Source organism: Misgurnus anguillicaudatus, chromosome 17, assembly GCF_027580225.2.
Source record: "Misgurnus anguillicaudatus chromosome 17, ASM2758022v2, whole genome shotgun sequence".
Classification (NCBI taxonomy): Eukaryota; Metazoa; Chordata; class Actinopteri; order Cypriniformes; family Cobitidae; genus Misgurnus; species Misgurnus anguillicaudatus.
In genome coordinates, this window is record NC_073353.2 from 28,649,583 (window position 1) to 28,672,320 (window position 22,738).

Below are 22,738 nucleotides of genomic sequence, written 5' to 3' on the forward strand. Positions count from 1 at the left end.
CGCCGTCGCGCCTATGCCGTAGGACCTACGCACAACTTTAACGAGCCCTTAATTTACGGGCTCAAAAACCTGCCTGGAACGCAGCATTAGTTCTGCAAGCATGTGAAAAAATAGGTAATTGAAATTTGGCTCCACCTGTGATGTCAGAGGGGGAAAATACCGCCCCTTAATCTGCACTATCCAACCAATGGCACTGCCATTTAGTGCAGAGATCAGCTTATTTGCATTTTAAAGGACACACCCAAAACGGCACATTTTTGCTCACACTTGCATGCTATAATAAATTATCTATATAATATTGTGAGCAATAACTTCACATACGTACTCTGGGGACATCAAAGATTTATTTCACATCTTAAAAATGCCTCGTGAAATGTCACTTTAAACAGATATCTTTCATAACACAAAAAGTCCCCTGATAATAATATACAATTAATAAGAAATAATACAAATAAAATATTTTGCACATCACTAATATTGCATTTTTCAAATGGAAGGGGAGACAAAATAACACTTTTTTGATCTATCATTCAAAGAATATTTAAGATTGATTAATATTTTTTTACATAATAAACACATCTTTGCTGCAAACAAACATATAAAGTTTGTTTGTGGGATCTACCGTTATTGTACAATTACACCGAAAGTTATAGCAGTGCAAACTTTACAACTTACCCATATAGGTGGGGTTCATTGTAAAAGACAGAGGGTTTGTTGTAACACCTGCTAGAAATTTTTGTTTAAATACAAATAATTCAATAAAATTCTATCTACTGTATATATTAAAGGTGGATATTGTTTTTATATCTGCCTATAATAGATATATATCCCCACACACATTCATCCATCCATGATAACCTTCATCTAACCATCCTTGTGTTATGCATCAATGCACAATTAATACAAAAATCATAATAGTCAGTTATTTCCCCTGATATTGTATCAACAGTTATCATTTTGATGAATAGTATTTACATTGTTTTCATTATCATTGTATACCCGAGGCTTTATTGTAAAACTGTGTGACAACTAACCCCGCTGTGTAAAAATGTTTTCAATCCTAGCTATCAGTTTCTAGGAGTTGCTGACATGTTTCAGAAAGTTGAAATAATATAAGGTTGGATTTGGTAACTTACACACCCAACTCAGAAATGATGAAGATAAAAAAAAAGTACTTCCATGCCTCCAAAAAACTCTTTGTTCAATATCTTAACAAAAATTTACAGGAGATCATCTTCTGACAGTAAGAGAAAAAGACCAAAAGCACAGATTGCTCGTCCGTGTATAAATATGTAAAGTAGCCGTGTTAGAATTAACCCCGCGTTACAGTAGTTTGTGTCCCGCTCACTCCTACTCTTAAAAAAGTTTCTTTGTAATGAAAAAAATGTTCTTTAGAGATTATAAAAAGGTATGAATGGTTCTTTGAGGAACCAGAAATGGCCTGGTTAATGTACTGGATTGATTTTTAACTTGGAAATTGGGACTTGAACTTTCCAGCTACTGTATAAGAGTTGTTAGTCACCTCCTACTGACCTGTGCATGTGAAGAACTTGGACTCTCCGACGCTGAGCTCCACCTTTTTGAGGGAGATTGACACCTGGAGGACACCTTAAAAACAAAAGAAAAGAGAGAGATAAGAGGGGGGTATATAGAAATTCAGTACACGGACTGCAGGTACAACCAGAGCGCTTCACATGTTCCTTCCACAGAAATCACACCAAACCACAGGCAGCACAAAAAAATCTTTGCAAGCAGAAAAGATGAGAGGGTACAGGGAGACTTCTATAACCCCCTCCCTTCCAATCACTTCAATCAGGCTAGCCAGCCTGGAACATCTAGCACCTGTGAAAAAAAACTAAGAAAAGAAAAGGACACAAAACAGACAAAGCTTTGATCTGTATTTCCTTTATTCTTATACTTGGACTGATCTTGCATTGCATTTCATTTTTGGAGGAATGCACTAACAATAAATTGCCAAGCTGATAGCGTCATTCTTTTGTATATACTGTCTGTGTGTGGTTTTAGCACCTGGTTCACAAAAGGAATTATTCAACTCAGACTTATGCATTTCTCCATCTTATAAGATAAGGAAATGTTTAAGTTGTAAACTATGCAAAAAACTACGCTTTGCTGGGACTCAAGAGCAGCGTCACTCCAAAAACATAATTGCATCTGCTTTTTTAAATGCATAACGGGCTACACAAGGCATCTGGTTGTTGGTTATTATGCTAAATCATTCGATCAATATCGCTTTAAAGTGACACTCGACTTTTTTTGAAAATATGCTCATTTTCCATCTCCCCTAGAGTTAAACATTTGATTTTTACCTTTTTGGAATCTGATCTCCGGGCCTGGCGCTAGCACTTTTAGCATAGCCCAGCATAATCCATTGAATCTGATTAGACCATTAGCATCACGCCAAAAAACAACCAATGAGCCTAAATATTTTTCCTATTTAAAACTTGACTCTTATGTTGTTACATCATGTACTTGGAGTGACGGAAAATTAAAAGTTGCAATTTTCTAGGCCGATATGGCTAGGACTATACTCTCATTCTGGCGTAATAGTCAAGGACTTTGCTGTCGTAACATGGCTGCAGCAGGCGCAATGATATTACGCACTGCCCGAAAATACTCCCCTTGGTTACTTTCAATAGCTGGGGAAAATCCCAACTTTTAATTTTCCATCTGTCTTAGTACACCATGTAACTACAGAAGAGTCAAGTTTTAAATAAAGAAAATATCGAAAATCTTTGGTTATTTTTTAGCGCGGCATAAATGGTCTAATCAGATTCTATGGACTTTGCTAAGCTATGCTAAACATGGTGCCGCTACCGCCAGACCTGGAGATCACCTGAATGGATTCCAAAATGATAAAAATCAAATGTTTAACTCTAGGGGAGCTGGAAAATGAGTGTGTCCCTTTAAATAGTTTAAACGTGAAGTAATACAATAGCTGAATGTAAACAGCAACAAGCAAATATCGCTGACTTCTGTGAATAAGGCAAGATATGGAATAAGCCTCATTTGCATAAAAAGGCATGTTGACTGAAATAAAAATGACTTATGACCTAATGATTTAAATACTAATGGTACACCTGGTTAAACTGTGTGGTAGTAAGACTTTGCACTGAATCACCAGACATGGCACAACTGTCTAGTGATGTCAGACTACTCTCAAGTGTCTTTTCATTGCTAAGCATCACTTCAGCATCTGGTTTGAGATTCCCAGTTCTGCACTGATGCATCAAATCAGCTCAGTCACATCTTCCTCTACCTGCTGAGCCAATCATATGGAGAAGACAGTGGGAGATGGGGGGGGTCCTTGTTAAAAGTGGTCTGTGGATCAGGTGAGGGCAGCAGAACGGATACGAACAAGAAACCTGGAGGGTGAGCGAACACGAATGCGAGATCTTCTGCTGTCCATGTTCATCCAAGAAGCTTGAGATTTTCACACATCAGCATGTAGCAGTCAAGAGCAAAGCGGGCACACAGATGCACATTTTACATTTCCAAAGAAAACACACACACACACATACACACACTGACGAAGCTCATGGGGGGAAGCACACAGGCATCTGGCGTAATGATTAATTACAGCACAGTAGGGCTGGAGTTAGTCATCTGGATGGAGACTGAAGTCTGAGGGTACGTAAGCTGCTGCCCATAGCAACCAGAATATAATTACTACCAAAGACTACTTTAAAAAAAGAAAAGAAAACCAATTGCCTTCTCATTAACTTTTTTCTCACTTATTGTACTCTTCAAACAGTATGGCATATTTGGTGTCATGAGCTAATGAACAAAATGACAGCATTAATGTAAAATAATTAAAAATGTTATTCTACAGGTGTCTTAAAAGGCCTATTCTGCATGGTACAATATGTCTAGCATTTACCAGCTATGATCAGATTATGTAGATATCACGCTTATAAAACACAGCATACTGATGAAAGAATTTAAGCCGAATTTACCTCAAAAGATTTAAGTACCAAAGAAAATGAATAATTCCCATAAAGGCTCATTGGAGACACGTACCTCTGCCTACATTTCTGTATAACCTGAAATATATAATTTTAGGTACATATAGCTGCATATTTTGCATAGAGTGTCCACTAGGGGCACTAGAGGTGCATGTTATTTTGTTTTGTTTTTTGATGCGGGCCCATTCAAAGTTATAAAGCAGACAATACGAAGCGCTGTGTCCCTGATTGGCCAGTTAATCTGTACATTGTGATTAGCCTAAATACCTCTGACGTCAGCCGGAACCATGACGCTCCTTACCATGTTTGAAAGATTCGGTTGCTAACAGGAGTTAACTTACAGGCTGTAAATCCGAAGCGGGAGGAATTATGATAATGTCGGTCTTTACTACATCACCAATCCCAGGAAGTTAACGGTTGCCTACAATCTGTGTGTTTGTTGTAGTCCAAGAAAAGAGATTTACATTGCAAACAATACCTGAAGCAACAAATTTTAGGTATAGCCACAAAAAAATCTTTAAAGGTGTAATGAGGGATTTTAGCGACATCTAGTGGTTAGATTGCAAAATGCAACCAACCTCAATTTCGAAATACAATGAGAAGCTATGGAGCAACCATGTCATTGTCTGAGACAATGTAGGAACGAAATGCGCTCAAGCACTTTGTCCGTTTAGGGCTACTGTAGAAATATGACAGCGACTTCCATGTGTATGTAGATAAAAACGGCTAAATCTAAGGTGATAAAAACAATACAGTTCATTATGTTTTTATACATTAGGTCTTTATACACTACTGATAATATAGTTATGTATATTATTATATTGCATTTCTGTCAAGAGATCCTTCTTAAAGTTACACAATGCACCTTAAAATGGCATCCGGTAGATGCTTTTCTCAAACACGTTTACCTCCGTAAGAATCTGCTTTCTGATTAAACCTAACTGTCTGTCAGCCAGATTATCTACAGTAATTAAACTGATACGAATCAACAGTCATTGGACCAAAAATAAAGTGCAACAGTTCTTAGAGGACCCTAATATGTCACAGCACAAAAAGGTAAGATTTAAAATTTTTCAAATTTTTAGATCTATTTCATGCAACACAGTGTATGTTTTGGCAGCAGCGCACGGCTCTGTAGTACATAGACAGAAATTGGAGAAGTGCGGGAGTTGCATGTTGAGGTGCCAAAGCAATTAGATGCCAAAACGCAGCCAGCCATCCACAAGTTGTGCCAAAATTCTAAAAAATTTCAGTACCTGACAAAATGGTACAAAAATATTCTGTGAATGATACCTAAAAGCATAGTGCTAAAGCTACAAACTTTAGTTATAATGACCATGAAAAACATTGAATCAATTGAGGCCTTAGGCACAGACATAACAGCTTTACTGTAATTTCGTGGCGTGTTTGCCATTCTGAACAAAGTGTGCTGTGTGAACGAAGGAAGTTAAAGGTAATTAAGCAGGCAGCAGTTTAAACCCCTCAGGCTGAACTGCTCCACATCAGCCACTTATCCATCAACTGTGGACCTTTACACTGCTTATCACTATGGAGATGAATCACAAATTAAACAAATCTTTTGAATCATATCCATATAATGAATCAGTCAAACCAAATCACACATACAACAATTTTTCTAAGGCGTATGTGTGAAGTGATGTGAATGCCAATTATGGTAATTCATACTAAGAATTTGACCTCTTTGACCTGTTTTCTAAATCAAATTATCCTGCATAATGTAAAGTAGATTCTGTAAAAATATAGCCTTGATGTCCGTAATAGTCAGGTCCATGTTAAAAAGACAAGGGGATATAATAATACAGTTTGATATAATAAACATCTTCCATTAACCATGTCAACCATGCATGTGTGTGTTTTAAATACTAAAATAAACAGGCTGTTCATTAGCATTAAACATATGTATTTAAAGAGATACCACTTTTTTTGGGGAAAAAAATGCTCATTTTCCAGCTCCTCTAGAGTTAAAAATTTGATTTTTACCGTTTTGGAATCCATTCAGCTGATCTCCGGGTCTGGCGCTAGCACTTTTAGCATAGCTTAGCATAATCCATTGAATCTGATTAGTTCATTAGCATCGCGACAAAAACTAACCAAAGACTTTCGATATTTTTCCTACGTAAAAGTTGACTCTTCTGTAGTTACATCATAGACGGAAAATTAAAAATTGGGATTTTCTAGGCAAACATGGCTAGGAACTATACTCTCATTCTGGCGTAATAATCAAGGGCTTGCTGCTGTAACATGGCTGCAGGAGTTGATGATATTACGCAGTGCCCGAAAATAGTCCCCTGCTATGGAAAATTACTAAAGGGACTTTTTTGGGCACTGCGTAATATCACTACGCCTGCTTCAGCCATGTTAAGACAGCAAAGTCCTTGATTATTACGCCAGAATGAGAGTATAGCTCCTAGTCATATCAGCCTAGAAAAAATCACAACTTTTAATTTTTTGTCTTAGTACACGATGCAGAAGGGTCAAGTTTTAAATAGAAAAAATATTGAAAGTCTTTGGTTATTTTTTAGCGCGATGCTAATGGTCTAATCAGATTCAATGGATTATGCTAAGCTATGCTAAAAATGGTACCGCCAGACCCAGAAATCAGGTGAATGGATTCCAAAATGGTAAAAATCAAATGTTTAACTCTAAGGTAACTGGAAAATGAGCATATTTTCAAAAGAAGTAGAATATCTCTTTAATACATAAATACATAATTTCCATCCATAATGAGTGGTTGGTTAAAAAATAATCGCTTGATATTTTAAAGGAATAGTTCACCCAAAAATGAAAATGTCATTATTTACTCACTCTCTTGTTGTTACAAACCTGTATAAATGTATTTGTTCTGATGAACACGAAGGAAGATATTTTGAGGAATGTTTGTAACCAAACCGTTTAGAGGCCCCATTGACTTCCATAGTAAGAGAAAATAATACTATGGAAGTCAATGGGGCCTCTGACATTCACATGTTGACTGTTGGTAAACATCACCTTTTTACCATCTTCATTCACTTTGCATGAAATACATTTGGTTTGTAAAGTTCATGGAGGCTTCCTCTTTGAGTGGTAGCCTTTCCCTTCATAGTCTAACCCTGTCCACCTTTTCTGAATTTGCTACGCGATGGTAAAGAGCATTTGCAAAGCCTCTGACATACATTAATACTGGATTCTGCCAGAGTGCTAAATTAAGTGCTAGAGAGAGAATGGCTACATTGGCCGCTCGGTTCCACCTGTCACTTTCCTGTGCATTCCCTGTACCCGAAATGTCACCGTAATAACTACCGAAAGATCTGTTTCTGTCCTCCCTGCCTGCTTACATCTCTCTCAGGGGAAGGGAAATGATCAAGGTGTAGACTACTGATAACCAAGACCAACCAAGCAAAGCTGGTTGAACACCTACCTAAGAGTAGTAGTCCAGGGACGAGCAATTCCCAAGGTGCTATTTAATTATGCTCCGAAAGTCACCAAAATAGATGCAAGCGGTGGGGTCAAGCTCTTGAGAAACTGCCATAAATAAAGCCAAAGGAGATTTGTGAACTTCATCTCTTGGAGGAAGCTGCTGGGGTTTGAAGGTTAAGAGTTCATTGTGCAGAAATGCAGTCTGTCTAGTCCGTGACAATTTATTATCATGGAGGAACTGACTTGACCCTGGCTGACCTTCTTAAATGAGGGAGACGTGAATAAGTTGAATTCATTGCTTTTTCCGTACAGTAGTGGAAAAGTCTTATCTGCTCAGTGGCTAAATGGAAAATGGATGCACATATTGCGACAAATCATGTTTTGAATGCATGTTAAGTGCTTCCCTTATGTAAAATAACCCCCTAAACCCGCATTGCACGATAAAATCGTCCACGTCGCAGATTGCCATTGCTAAATGTGCTTATTCAGACATGCTATGACCCTCCATTAACTTCAAATGCATTCGTTACACTGTATTGACAGTTTTGCGAGGCAGAATTATAAAAATGGTCTGAATTTAATGCATTTGCCTTCCACTTCACAAACAAGGTCTGACAGCCGCATGATGGGTAATGTTTACTCTCGTTTCAGATGAGATTATGTGAAATAGAGACACGTGTTGGAAATGTTAATTGTTTTCGTTCTCCCTGCTGTGTTAATTAAATTCGAAGACATCGCTTCTTACATTCTGTGATGATAGCTGCTTTTCTTCTCCGTGTGATATTTATCTGACAGAAAACTTAACATGAGAAGAGAAACTTAAAGGTCTCAGGAGCTCGACGTAGTGTGTGACGTGTCGGCGTGAATTGTTTTGTGAACATGGGGCGTTTGCTAGACATAAAGCTGTATTGGGGCACGTCACATTTTCTTAAAAGCTTGGTGCCTGTAGAAAAGTAGCACAATGCTTACTTACATATTTTTAGGGTAAAAACTCTACATTTAATGGACACTGAGTAATTCTCCGCAGCATTTTTTTTCCAAGAGCCCAGATTGACTTAAACCGGCTCCTCTGTTGACACACTGTTGATGTCTCTCACTGTCTTCAATGCCGTCAGTCAGTTTGTGCCAGAAGGCCTGTGCTATTTGTCAGCCCCAAACAAACAGTGAGAAATGCTCACCACGCTTGTGTAGCACTGACACAAATAAATACATTTCTCTCTTCACTCCTCAATCTTCTTTCTCACACCCCACTGGCAGTCTATCGTTTCAACCCTCCACAAAAATGAAACCTGTCAACATGATACATTCCTTTATCCCCTTCACATCCATGGGCACATCTCACTCCGCTGCCCAACATGGCAGCAAAAATCATATTGTGATCATTCTGACCCACATTGTGATTTTGCAATATGATAAACATTATATATCCATTTTCACATTAACATTTACGTTTTTTTCAACAGATCTTACAAAAGCAAAGCGATTTGTCATAGGAAAGCAATAACATGAGAAGTGCTCCAAAGGCTCCATTTGTTGCTGCTAAGCATCATATGCTTTCTTGTTGAACAGGGTGTCCAGATTTGTTCTCTTTAAAATAACCATATAAAAACTACAGTAAAACTATTGTAAAAGGCCTGCCCTTAATGATCTGAAAATTAATAAAAAGAAACATAACCCAGTTCTCTGTGCATAAGCACTGTTTTCACCTGAACTTAAAAGAGACCTTTTCATCCGCTTTAGCTCCTGTCTCTTATTCTGAGACCATTTTCACATTCCATTACATTTACATTTATGGATCTGGCAGATGCTTTCATCCAAAGCGACTTGCAGTGCATTCAAGCTATAAATTTTTAGCATGCATGTTCCCTGGGAATCCAACCCACAACATAGGCAGGGTTTTTATTGGGGGGGGGCACTGCCCCTTAGACCAGAGCCAGTTTTGATTTTGTCTGAGCTATTAATGAAATAAATTAGAATTCATATTTCGAATCTTGATATTTTAATGGAAGACTAAGTAACTTAAAGGGACACTCCACTTTTTTTGAAAAAAAAAAGTTATTTTCCAGCTCCCATAGAGTTAAACAATTGAGTTTTACTATTTTGGAATCCATTCAGCTGATCTCCGGGTCTGGCGGTTCCACTTTTAGCATAGCTTAGCATAATTCATTGAATCTAGTTAGACCATTAGCATCGCGCTCAAAAATAACCCAAGAGTTTCGATATTATTCTTATTTAAAACTTGACTCTTTTGTAGTTACATTGTGTACTAAGAATGACAGAAAATTAAAAGTTGTGATTTTCTAGGCCGAAATGGCTAAGAACTATACTTTCATTCCGGCATAATAATCAAAAACTTTGCTTCTGTACCATGGGTGCAGCAGGGCAATGATATTATACAGTGCCTGAAAGTATTCCCCAGCTATTAAATGTTACCAAGGGGACTATTTTCGGGCCCTGCATTTTTTTCACATGTGCAGTTTGTTGTTCATATTAAGCTGCAACTTATTTCACATTTACTTTTTCAAATGAAATAAAATTCATATAATAATTTCTGAACATAGCATTGCATTTGTTTAAAAAAAATTAGTTTTGACTTGAAACAGTTGCATATTAAACTTAAACTTAGCTTATCCTTCCAATTTTGTTGTTTTTTGGGGGAGTGTTAGAGTGGGATTAGGTGGTCATCAGAAAAAAAATGGAAGATAAAGTGGTCCTTGGGCTGAAAAAGTTTGAGAAACCCTGGCCTAGAAAATCACAACTTTTAATTTTCCGTCTGTCTTAGTGCACAATGTAAGTACAAAAGAGTCAAGTTTTAAATATGCTAATGGTCTAATCCGATTCAATGAATTATGCTAAGCTATGCTAAAAGTGGTACCGCCAGACCCAGAGATCAGCTGAATGGATTCCAAAACAGTAATTGTTTAACTCAAGGGGAGCTGGAAAATGAGCATATTTTCAAAAAAGTGGAGTGTCTCTTTAAGACTAAAAGAGTTTAAATTCATTTAACTCATATTTTAAAACCATAAAACGCACTCTCTCGCTAATCTTAAAGTATTGCAGTACTCTTGTTTGCCAGTAGGTGCCCCCAAGCACTAATTATGCCAAACTCCGCCTATGACCCACAATCTTTGCACAGCTAACGCAATGCCATTGAGCTACATGAAAACTAAAATCACTGAAAAATCGTAAGAACATCACGCTTGCAGTATGTGTAGTTCTCTACAAAGAAGAATAGGGCGCTGAGTCTTTGCTTGGTAGCCCACAGTGCAAGCAGACTCCTGTATGTTTAATTAAATTGCAGCCTTTTGTGGTTAAATAATCGCATGTCGCCATATCGCATATATCATACTTTGTTCCAATTAATTACGCAGCCATATTACCTTCTTATACAGCAGGGCTCGTGAGAGCCCTCAAGACTCCGCAATCAGACTCCCGATAAAGAAATAAACGTGCGTGTGCTTTCTTCTTTGTAGCGGTAATTGAACAGTTTGTAGAACATCACAAAGGAAAGGGTGTAAACACAGCGGCAACGTATCAACACTCCCAACAGATTCATTGCTATGTGACACGTTCCCCTGTGCTGAAATACTGTCAGTAAATATTAATAAGCCACTACATCAAACGAGGGTGGTCCCCTGTCACCAGATTAGCATAATCAGTGCAGTTAAAATGGCCGCCCTCCTCTGAGCAGGGGGAGGATAATGAAGCTGATTGATTGTGCCCTCATACAGCCTGTGATGTACGACAAAGTCAGTAGATCCTGCGCTGTCACCACGTGATTTGTGGGCCAGGGAGTCAAACAAGGCTCCTCGGGGAACGAATGCGATGCCAATCATCCCGGACACTGATTGGACGGAACGCAGACCGCAGGTTTGGGTTACGAATAATGTTTGTTTTTGTTTCATTGCAAACTGTCGACCAATCAGAGGAGCTCATGCTTTGAAGTCAGCTAAGGAAGGGTCATGAACAGAAATGAGGTCATCATTATGGAAAGGATCAACTCGGCTTAAGCGTGGAAAACTCCATTAGTGTGTTATTCCTGTTTCAATTCAAGTCATTAATGAAATTGAAAGTTCAACAGCTGTTTATCAACTTATCAAATGCATGAAGGTGCAGTCACGCTATATTTTTAACATGGAGAATTACTAGAGAAGTCACCACTGTGTGTTTGGCCAATAGGATGAGATGTCAAGGTCTAAGTTTCTCCTATATGAAAAATACAATACTGTCCCAAACTTAAGTATTACACTATGCTGTAGCATATTATGGTAATTACTACGCTTTGATAATGTTTAGGCTGCTGAACTTTACATTTACATTACATCACATTTATGCATTTGGCAGACATTTTTATCCACAGTGACTTTGTGTACACTTTATTATCACTGAGCTACAGGGACAGTAAAGTATTGCAATACTGCAATATCAAGTTAATTGATAAACTGTACATACAGTACATACAGTACTATAATACTATACAATAATACTACTACAGGTAGTATGTAGGAGTTTTAGTTTACTATAGTAAATACTAAAACCTACTACAGTATTTTTCATGTGAGCTATTTTTAATAAATAATAAATTACAAGGAGTTAAAATGATCTTATAATAATGTAACAATTCATGAATAATATGATAATTAAAGTTACTATTAACACAACACTGATTTTTAAAACAAGGTGTCAGACATTAAAAACACAATGATTTAACAGACAAAGACGTCTGCTTTCATAAAGAGTATGAAAGTGTAAATGGCTCCAGTGTTGACACCCAATGAAAGATAATACCTCCATGTACTTGCTGGCCTGCATTTGTTTGTGTGAGATAATTGATTTTCTTGTGCTAAATATTAATCTTATGGCAAGGCGTTTACACACGGCAAAGTGTTTCTGAAGCTCAAGCACATCTAGTGTATACCAGCCAAAGCATTCTTATTACTTGTCTGGTGCTACATGGGGACATTAGGATCAAGATTACAGCATTCATGCGGAGATGTCTTAGAGCCAGGGAAAGGGTCCAGATGGTGAGACAAAGGTTTTGTGTTTGCTCCTCTGGTGCATCAGGATGAGGCAACAGAGTTTAAAGAGAAATATAAGTTGTAATGTCTATACAGTTTATATGAAGAGTTTGGTTCCAAAACGCGATAAAACGCCAAATAGTTACAGCCAAAACCAGTATTGTATCTGGTCATTATTAAAAAGTAAATTCTTCATTTTACGCAAAATCTGATATCCGTCATGTTATTCCATCATCTTTTCTCCCTTTTTTTCCAAACCGGGGCAGCCGCCAGTCCTCATTCTCTGCAGAATGCAATAAATCCACTCAACCTATCACAGCGCACCATTCACGCATTGTAAACAATAAAGGCAGCGCTTTGAATAAACACGGAATCCTAGTTTTCCTCATCTACTTTGTACTTCATGATCAACAAACAAACAAAAATAATAATAATAATTTTGATGGCATTGATAAACCTGTGGTGGTTTTCTGTGGCGGGGAAGAAACATTAGCCATCAGAATCGAATAATTTATGTGATAGGCACTCGGGCGAAGGAAAAATGCCGGCTGTTGCTTGTTCTCACGTGACAGCTTCAAGCTTCTGTCATGCTAACACATTGATCCCAGTTTTTGATCACAAATGATCAGTTTTTATAATAAATCTTTGAAAATCAATTTATGGATTTGAATTTTTTATGTTATTATAATCTAAAGATGCTACGTGAAAGTTTGTAACAGAAAATAGTGGTTTTCATCTAAATTTCTTGGTTTAGAAAACACATTTTTACCTAAATTAGTCAAAATGGATTTATTGCGTTTTGGAACAAAACTCATGTGTCTTGTCAAAATAAGTGCCTGCTGCATAAGTGTCTAAAGGGTTTATGATAAAAGAGACGCTGTCCCATACACTGGTATTCCACAAACACTATTCAAGCCCAGATAAGAATGAAAGAATCGCCTAAAAAGTGGTTCAGTCAGAATATTTTGAAGCGACAAGAACCCTTTTGTGCGCAAAGAAAACAAAACTAACAACTTTATTCAATAATTTGTTTTCCTCGTTCGCACATTAACAAGCAGGCTACGACATCAAAACGTGACCTTTCATTGCTTGGCATCTAGAAAATCTAAAAATGTCTTTCGAAGACAATCAAAAGACTTACGTGGAACGTCATGGGGGTAAGTGATTTATGATAAAATTTTCATCTAGGGGTGAACTAACCCTTGAAATTACAGTTTTTTGGACTAATGGTGACAATTACGAAAACTATACTAAAACATGTACTTATTACTTAATCAATACTTAATCAGTAATCAGGATATTTGCGCGTGGGTAGGTTGCATGGTGATCCCTTAGTCTATAGCTGTGATGTATTTAGTGCTTTGGGCCAGAAGTGGAAAAATATGATTTTCTGAATATCTGTAACCTTTTGAATGTTTGAATATCAGCAGTAACCTTTTCAAATATAATAAATGTGTGAACAAATACAAGCATCGGTGGGAATTGCACCATCTCTTGAGAATAAACGTTAGTTACAGACAGACAGACAGACTGTAGACAGACATATATAATTACAGACAAAAAGATGAATACACAGACTTAGACAGTTTATCTCTCTTTTCAGATTTTAAGGAACCCTTTGTTACTTTTGAAGGACATCTCAGACATCATCCCAGGAGAGATGTATCAACATTCAAACGTGATATGAAATAAAATATACCCACTGTTATCTTAGAGGCATAATTACCCTCTCAGTGCAGCTCACAATAGGAGTGACCTAAGCCGAATAAAAAAACACGAACTCATCTTCAGCACTTTATTGATTCTGTGCTGCTAGGCCCGCATTTCCATTCACACAAAGGAAGGTGTTTGTTTGATCACAATATCTCCACCTGAAAACACCTGCCCAGCAACTGCAGCAAAGACCGTGAAAGTACTTGCCAATCTGGGATGTGTCCAGAGCTTATTATAGTGTGGTAAGATATTGTGGTATTTATAGGCGATGGAATGGCTTCAAGATGTTTTTATGGGACCAACCAGTGAGACTGTTGATGGAGATGTTGCTCATTCCTCCCTCAAAATCTTTAGGATTTAATATAATCCTCAGCTCATCACTGCGGACAGCTGAGTGGTTGTGCGCACAAAATTCGACCATTATTGCCCTGATTCTGCTTTTACTGGTTTCATCAAAATCTCAAAAGCAGGCGATGCTTTCCGAGTCATGAATTAACTAGGCAGAAAATAAAAAAGACCGGGCAAATGAAAGCACAGTATGCTGCCGATCAAACTGCATGATCAAATACAAGCCATGTGAGGATGCATCTCAGTGAGAAAAACGGGGACTCGGGTGTCCCAGAAAATCGTAACGAAGTGTGGGTCTGTCAGGAGACTGCAACTGCTGCTTCTTTTGTTATGATCCAACAAAACTTAAAAGTATATGAATATTCAACTACATCATTCTTAATGCAACTACAGTACATTTTAAGTATTAAATATGCATGATAAAATAACATACAGCTACAGGGTAAAATCAACCAGAAAAAACTTTTTTTGGAAACTATTGACATAACTGTGTGTTTATATAGTGTGTGTGAAATTATGTCAAGTGAACATATATTTTTATGCTACTTTAACTTAACAAACTAAGTTTAACAATTTCAACTTGTTTTTATACGTTTTCAACTTATCACAAGTCAAAACTTAAAATAGAAGCTTGCAAAACAAAGTTGTTGCAAACTTCATGCCATGCTTAAAATTTTAAGGCAGCAACAGTTTTTAATAGTGTACATGCAAGGCTGTTATATAATGGGGTAATGAGGTAAATAATGGGGTAAAAGGTGAGAACTAGAGATTTTAGGGGCTTACATGCCCATGGGCCCCATAATAAGTCCAATAGAATGTATGTAGGTTAAAGTATAATTAATTTATTGCTTTTTAATGTCATATGTAAAAAAAAATCCATAGATCACATTATGTATATAGTACCCCTTTGCCCTTTCCAAATAAAACATTTGAAAATGAAAATCTGCCGGAGATCAGATCTAGTCTAGGGCCACAATGCATGAACAAAAACACAGACAAGATAAATTATAGGCCACATTAAAAAAAGGCAGCTGGGTTTACCACTCCAGTACACTCCTAAAGAGTCAAAATTACATACAAAAGATATGTTTACTGTTGCCAATGTTGCATGAGCTGCTTAAACAAATAAATAACATGCTAAACATGGAAATGATAATCTAAAATGAATCTGACACTGAATTTACTAACTATACTTCCCCTAGGATAGCTTTTTTAACTATGCACAGTATACACAATAGTGTATTTATATAGAAACATAAGATATGAAAGGCAAAATTATTAAAATCGGGACCTATTTTAACGATCTAAGCGCATGGTCTAAAGCGCACGGTCTAAACGGGCGTGTCCGATTCCACTTTTGCTAATTTAACGATGGGAAAAATGGTTTGTGCGCCAAGCGCACGACCTAAATGGGTTGTTCCTATTCATGTAATGAGTAATGGCTGTGTTTTGGGCGTAACGTGCAATAAACCAATGAGAGTCTCAGCTCTCATCCCCTTTAAAAGCCACTTGCGCTCGCGTCATGCCGATTCCCTATTTAGAAAGCGGACTTTGTAAACTGAAAAACAAAGCGGAGGAAGAAGACCACCAGTTTAAGATTAATGTTAAATAATTGTGTTGTTTTCATTTTTTTTATTAAAACATTTAAAAGACGTTTTCTTTCAGTCATAGAAGTAAAAATAGCAGGCTTTTAATTGCTGTAAATGTATTGATATCCTGCATGATCAGTGTAATCTCATAAAATAATTTGCAAATATGCAAGAAAAGGTTTGTACTCTTTAAAAAAAACGTTATTAGTAACAAACAAGAGATAGAGAATTTACAAATGTGCGGAGAGCCGTTTCAGCACTCGGACAGCGCCATGTTACAAAAAAACATGCATATTACTAACGCGCTCTTTGATTAACAAAAACAATATTGCCCCATTGACTTTAGACCAGGTTTTAGTTGGTACATGGCGTTGTCTATTTTAGTTGCCTCAAAATAGCAACAGCCCACCAATGTGCCTGAACACACCTCATTTTCACACCACAACGCCCATGGGCGCAAAACTGGGCGCAAATACAAAACAATGTGGCACTAAACGTGAAAATGATAATTGCACCAGGTTGAAACTAGCAAAAGACACTTGCGTCGCGCATTGCGCCGGGCCCATCAAGTTGATATTTTCACAAAATGTTCTTTACATTATTTAGGATGATTTTATGTTGAAAACAGTAAATAAAAAATTACTTCACAGTGTCTTTAGACATCATTTAGAAAAGCAGATAAGGATCCCAGTGCAGCATAAAAAAAGAGGGCCCAACATAATAGCTAGAGCCATCTGTGTGTTATGATCTATATCAGTATCATATAATTCCTGAACGCTAGTAACAACAAACATATTTGAGCAATGGTAGACTCTGATATACAAACAAACACACTTGGTGGTCAAAAGTCTTAATATAAAACTCAGTAAAGAAACTACAGGAGAAGAAAAATATTCTCAGATTAACGCATCAATACATCCATTACCGCTATGGCAAGAAAATGGTCTCTCAAAACCACTCTTTTAAAGACAGTCTAGACGTTATTATAGTCACACCAGCATAAGTGTCACTTATCCCGCTAAAGGACTACTTGACAGAATAATACACCATACTGTTACAAAATGCCTCTTTAACCCCATACGCAATCTACTATGGCGGTGAATGACTGAAAAGACTCAACGCCCTAAATAGACTAAGCTGTAAATGGATGCTTGGCTTGTGCGATGCATGTGCGGTTTTGGGCCAGCGTTCAGGACGAACGGACAATCCATCAGGCTAATAGAGAGAGAGTCGAGTGAAGGAGAGAGGCTCACACGAGTCTGACGGCGCTCTAGAACGCTGATGCACAACGGCGCGTGACGCGCAAGGTCGGGTCCATCTATCTTTTCTTCACGGGTGAAAAAAATGCCTTTCCAGATAATTTCTGTCAGTATGCTGGAACTACATAAAAGTGATGTATGATATAAAAATTACGAAACTACGGGGTTGTCCAAAAACATAGCATAGAAATTAGCAATGATTAATTTATTCTACGAGTTTATGTCCAACCAAGCGAGCAGCATTAAACTTGTCATGCGGTGAACCACACGAGGTGACCATGTAAAATTAAAATCTTCTAGAGCACTGCTATCATGGAAGTGTGTTTGTGTATCATTTAATGCATATTCTATCAGTTATTCCTTAATATGCCTTTAAATAAGGAAACATTTTAGATCATGCATGCATGTACGTGCACACATACATGTGATGCCCACACATCCTGCATGAATAGTTGATTTTAATGTCTATGACCACACCTATCGCCAGCAGAAGAAAATGGCCTTTGGCTGCTCATGAGATCACAAATAATATACAAGTACAGAAGCTGAAGGAGAGACGGCTGCAGATCCACCAACAGCACTGAGATATCATGACAGTTTCATTCCTCTCTTTTATTAACCGCTCCAGCCTCCCTCCCGAGACGGATATTAGCAGTAAAACCTACGTTATCTCCGGCGCGACACCTCCTCTTTTATTTACCGTCTCTCAGTCCACATCGAGTCAGGAAACGAAGCCAAGTGGAGGGTCTGCACTGAATCACGAGGCAGACAGGCAGATCTCACTTCTGACATGTGTTTCGATCAGGTGGAAACACATTTATAGCATGCAGAGAGGCAAAACTGTGAGTCATGGAGAGCCACTTTAGATCTTCACATCATCAGGTACAGCTTTCCGAAAGAAACCCTATTTATAAAGAATCTCATGGGAAATCCAAGTGTGCCGTGAAACCCCCAGAACAGGTGTGGTGGTGGTGGTTTAATAAAGGAGGAGTATGGGAGAGAATTAGGGAGTCATGAATCAAAGTATCCAGTATTCCAGCAGCATGAAAGACTAGCGTTATGCGGTGGCAACAGGCCAGTTATGCATGCAGCAATGTTTGCCTTCTGTAGGTGCAATGCTCATTATTATGAGTCGACTGTTCACCCAGGATTAGGATTTTAGTTGGCGAGTTGACATGCACCTTATTAAAATGACTTACAATATGCCAAGCATCAGTCGGCCTTGCCGTTGCTGGCGAGATCAATGCTGCTAAAATAAAAGAATGTCCATGCAGCTCAGTGTTTGTGAGAATCAAAAGCGTTTATATCTACACTGACTGTTAATAGGACTTGCATTGTCACAAACAGTCAAAAAAAGTAATGAAGGGATTTGGACTTCTGTGGGTGTATAGTACATTTTAAAGTGAATATAGCACATACAAGGGTAATAAAGGTGGTAAACACTAGTTTAGCATAAAGCAAAATAATGTAGTCCTCACTTCTGTGTCATTGTGGATAAAAGCATAAAAATACCTAAATGCGAAATTTACATTTTATACATTTTTATATTGGGCGTCCCCTGGGTTGACTGAGAGTCTGAGTGAGGGATCACTGGAGCCAGGAACCAAGACAAACACTTCAAATTGCTGCATTTTTGCCAAAGATACTGGATATATCTAGCCTGGGTTTCCCCATGCTGCCTTGGTGCAAATTTATTCACGCTGCAAGCGTGAAACGAATTTTGCCCCTGAAATAGGGAACCAATCACAGAACGGGGAGGGGGCAGCAAGACAATGACGACGTCTATGCGACACACCGAAGCATTTTTGTTTATCCAACACGGCAGCAGATGCAAAGTTACTTTTTAATACAGCGTTCAAAGTAGTTTTGAACACAAGTTTATTTGAAAAAAGAGCAACTTTTGGCGTTAAACAATTTCATATCCAAGAGGTATGGCAAGACATGATAACCACAACGTTTTATAGGACCAACCTGCTAGGCATCGTCGTCGACGAAGTACAATTAACTTATAAATGGTAAGTGGTATATATTAATATCATATTGTCATTAAGCCTGTACTGTGGTTGTCACAGTGCCAATAAGTTGTGTTGCTTTTCAATATCAATATACAATATCAATATCAATATATTTCAGCTGTGTGCACACGTACCCGATAAAAGTTGTTTACGTTTATGCCGCTCTACATACGTCATCTGGTATAATTTAAAAATTGGCTATGAGCAAATTGGCAGACGCATTTGATAGACATTCGTAGCACCCAATAAACGGCTCTGTGCATTCGTAAACCACACCTCAAATACGTGAAAATGAACATGTGGATTGGATTGATCACTCTTATTACTATAAATAGGGGACAATCCAATGCTCAATATGGCTGCTCTGATCTCACAAGAATTCGTACATATTTTAAGAGTTAATCGTGCAAAAACGTACGATTTTCATGGTAAAACAACAACAAAACCGAACCCCTAACGTCACAGGGGTCAAGGCAAATCGTACCAAAACTTACAAAAAAGGTCGTATGAATTAATACGAATTAGCCAACTAAATATGTAAAATATGTACGAATTCTCGTGAGATACCATTGTAACTCCCGCCTTCCAGTCAAAAGAACCAATCATTAATCAATGAAGCCTGACAATTCTCCGGGTGATGAAGCTCTATACAATCACGTGAGACACTTGCTGATCTTTGTGTATGAGCTGTAGCTGAAATGACTTTGAGACAAAACAATTCCCGCAACTTGGGCTTTAACGTTATGTGTATTGTGATTTTAGCACACGATTTAAGAGATATCTGGACTTTAGTCTTGCATGACTGAAATAACTGCCCAGAGGCATTGCAAAGATGGCCGCCTAGTGACGTGACTTCGATATTTACTTATACATAATTGCAAATACATACAGTACTGGGCCATTTTTGGTTACCAAAGCTGAATATACACAGCTACATGTACATTGGAATGCAGTTTTGTGGACTGAGGAATTGTCCTCCTGCTGTCGGCGTATGCAGAACAAGTACAGCAAGAGATGATCCCTCACGGTGCTGCCTCAACATTCCCTAAGCATTGCACAAACATTTAGGCAAACTACACAAATAAGCCAGCTGTGACAGAACATTAATACAATGCCTGGCAGGGGAATATAAAGCACCATGAGAGAGTAGTGTTGATAAGACCTCATGTTTATGACATAATTACACCCCATAGTGTCCCTGGCTAATAATTATGGGCTGTGAAAGCCACTATTCTCACCGATGGGTAATTAATAATGACAACAGACTCATTCCCTGTGGCAACCCCTGTCCCTCTTCATCATTTTGAATTATGTACCACGACCTGTGGGAAATTGTTTATGGAAAGTAAAAAATTAAAATATACATGAATTAAACAAAGAGGACGTTCAACCAGTCTCAACACAGCGATGGCGAGTTGCGTTTTGTAGAGAAAACTGAAAAAGGCTTCTATCTAATCTGATTAACCTAATTCCACAAGTAAGGGTATACACATTTTGTTTACGGTACTATACTGTATATGCTATCCCCTATTTCACTGCGTCACATCAATTTATGATTGTGATTTAACACAAAAGTAAAACAAGCAAAAACAAAAAAGCTGTGATTGATCAGTTTACATGTCAGTCAAATGACTATGGGCTAAGTAGGCGGGTCTTGGGCAGTTTAAGCAGCAAAAAACACCAAACCGTTTGGCACAGTCAACTGTAAAGCAAGGGAAAGAGAGCAAGCAAACTGTGAATAATCATGAAAGGTGGGACAATGAGACAGAAAGTGTGTTTGTTAAAAAAGTCAAGAAGACAGATTTCTGTTCCCAGATAAGGTCAAAGCAAATCTCTTCTGTGAAAGGCAAGAAGTTGTCTAACATGTCAAGCAAAGCCTCAATAATAGATAAGTCTCAGACTTTCCTCGCCAAAGAATTGTACCCACTTACCAAAAAAGCATGCATTTTTAATACAACCCAAATACAGGCCTCTTGTGATATCCCACAACACATCATGTTAAATAAGCGCAACTTCCCATGGCATTTAACAGCACAGGCGTCAATTATTCATGGCAAGTTCTCCCCATACGCTTCTGCACATCTTTAAATCAATGACATTCTCTAAAAGTCTTTCATTTCCATTAGAAACCATCACCTTATTACAACCCAGACACTTACAATGAATAGGCAATTGGCAACTTAAAGTACACCCCCTTTAAATGGTTGTGGCTAGAAGGGATACAGCTACGGACAAAATCTCATGGAATCTCGCCGGACGAGTGCTGCGTTCATCCTAATTCCACCCCTAAACCCAACATATCAAGGGATTTAGGCTAAAGCTGTATCCTATTTAGCCATAACCGCTGTTTTCATCCTAATCCGAACCATAAACCCTACATCTCACAATATGTGGCCATAGCTATATCCCCTCTAGCCAGAATCATTTTAAATGCCAGCATTTACTTCCTTAAATTCAAGCTGTTAACCTTTTTCGCCCTCCTGTGACTATACACTCTACCCAAAATGCATTGATCATCGAAGGGATGGGATGTGCGCTGCCAGTACTGAGGAATAGGAGAGAATAAATGAAAAGAGGTTTAATAATAACTGAATCGATTTTGAATTTAATGAAAATGTGCCTTATCAGCAGAGCCGTGCCAAGTCTGGGCCGGTACAATGAACCCAGACTTCCCTTCTCTGTTATGTATGGCATGATAACAAATAGCTCCACCGAGGTTGGCCATCTAAATACACAAAAACGCTGAGTCAGACCGAGAGAAGCCGTAATCAACATTATGTTACACGTAGTTGCATTTTATCATGAATGACAATCAGTTTGATCCATAAGTGGGCTCTTGGTCAACCCACCAAGTGTGAAGTGACTAGATGTTTGAAATTGTAAGAGGTGGAGATGAGCTAAAGTTGAACTGTGCTGAGCCAGGGGGCGACAAGGATTTCTGCTTCCATGCTTAGCAACAAACAGAGATAATTATGAGGCAAAGCTGCAGTGAGGTGGAGTACACCGTCTCTGAATGTCACTTTAACTGAACAGCTGCTCCTACGGGGTACAAAATGGGAGCGAGAGTAAACTGTGGAGAAAAAATGAAGTGTAAAACTACCGAAGGCACCTGTCAAAAAGGCTGCTAGTTGACAATAGCAAGAGCTGAGTTTGCAACCTGCTGGGCTTTTTTACTATTTTTGTGCAAGTGCAGCTTAATGCAATTCCAGTCTTATAAAGTGTGTGAAAATTTCCTCTGCAAAAACCTACTAAAAAGGGAATCCAAAATGAAAATTCTGTCATCATTTACTCACTCTCACATTGATTAAAACCTCTATGAGTAACAGTACCTATTAACTGCCAAAGTACACAAAGAAATTGTGCTAAATAGCACTAAAAGCTCTATATAGCACCTAT

The 22,738-nt window shown here is 38.1% G+C and overlaps 1 protein-coding gene across 4 annotated transcripts in view; it reads right to left on the reverse strand.

The window, feature by feature from the left end:
- The window catches only part of ncam2 (neural cell adhesion molecule 2), a 269,337-nt gene that overhangs the window by 87,448 nt on the left and 159,151 nt on the right, over nt 1-22,738 (reverse strand). For all 4 annotated transcript variants that reach the window (XM_055214609.2, XM_055214608.2, XM_055214610.2 and 1 more), the window contains exon 2: nt 1,534-1,608. In XM_055214609.2, coding sequence (XP_055070584.1) covers nt 1,534-1,608 — 75 coding nt within the window. The remainder of the gene's footprint in view (nt 1-1,533; nt 1,609-22,738) is intronic.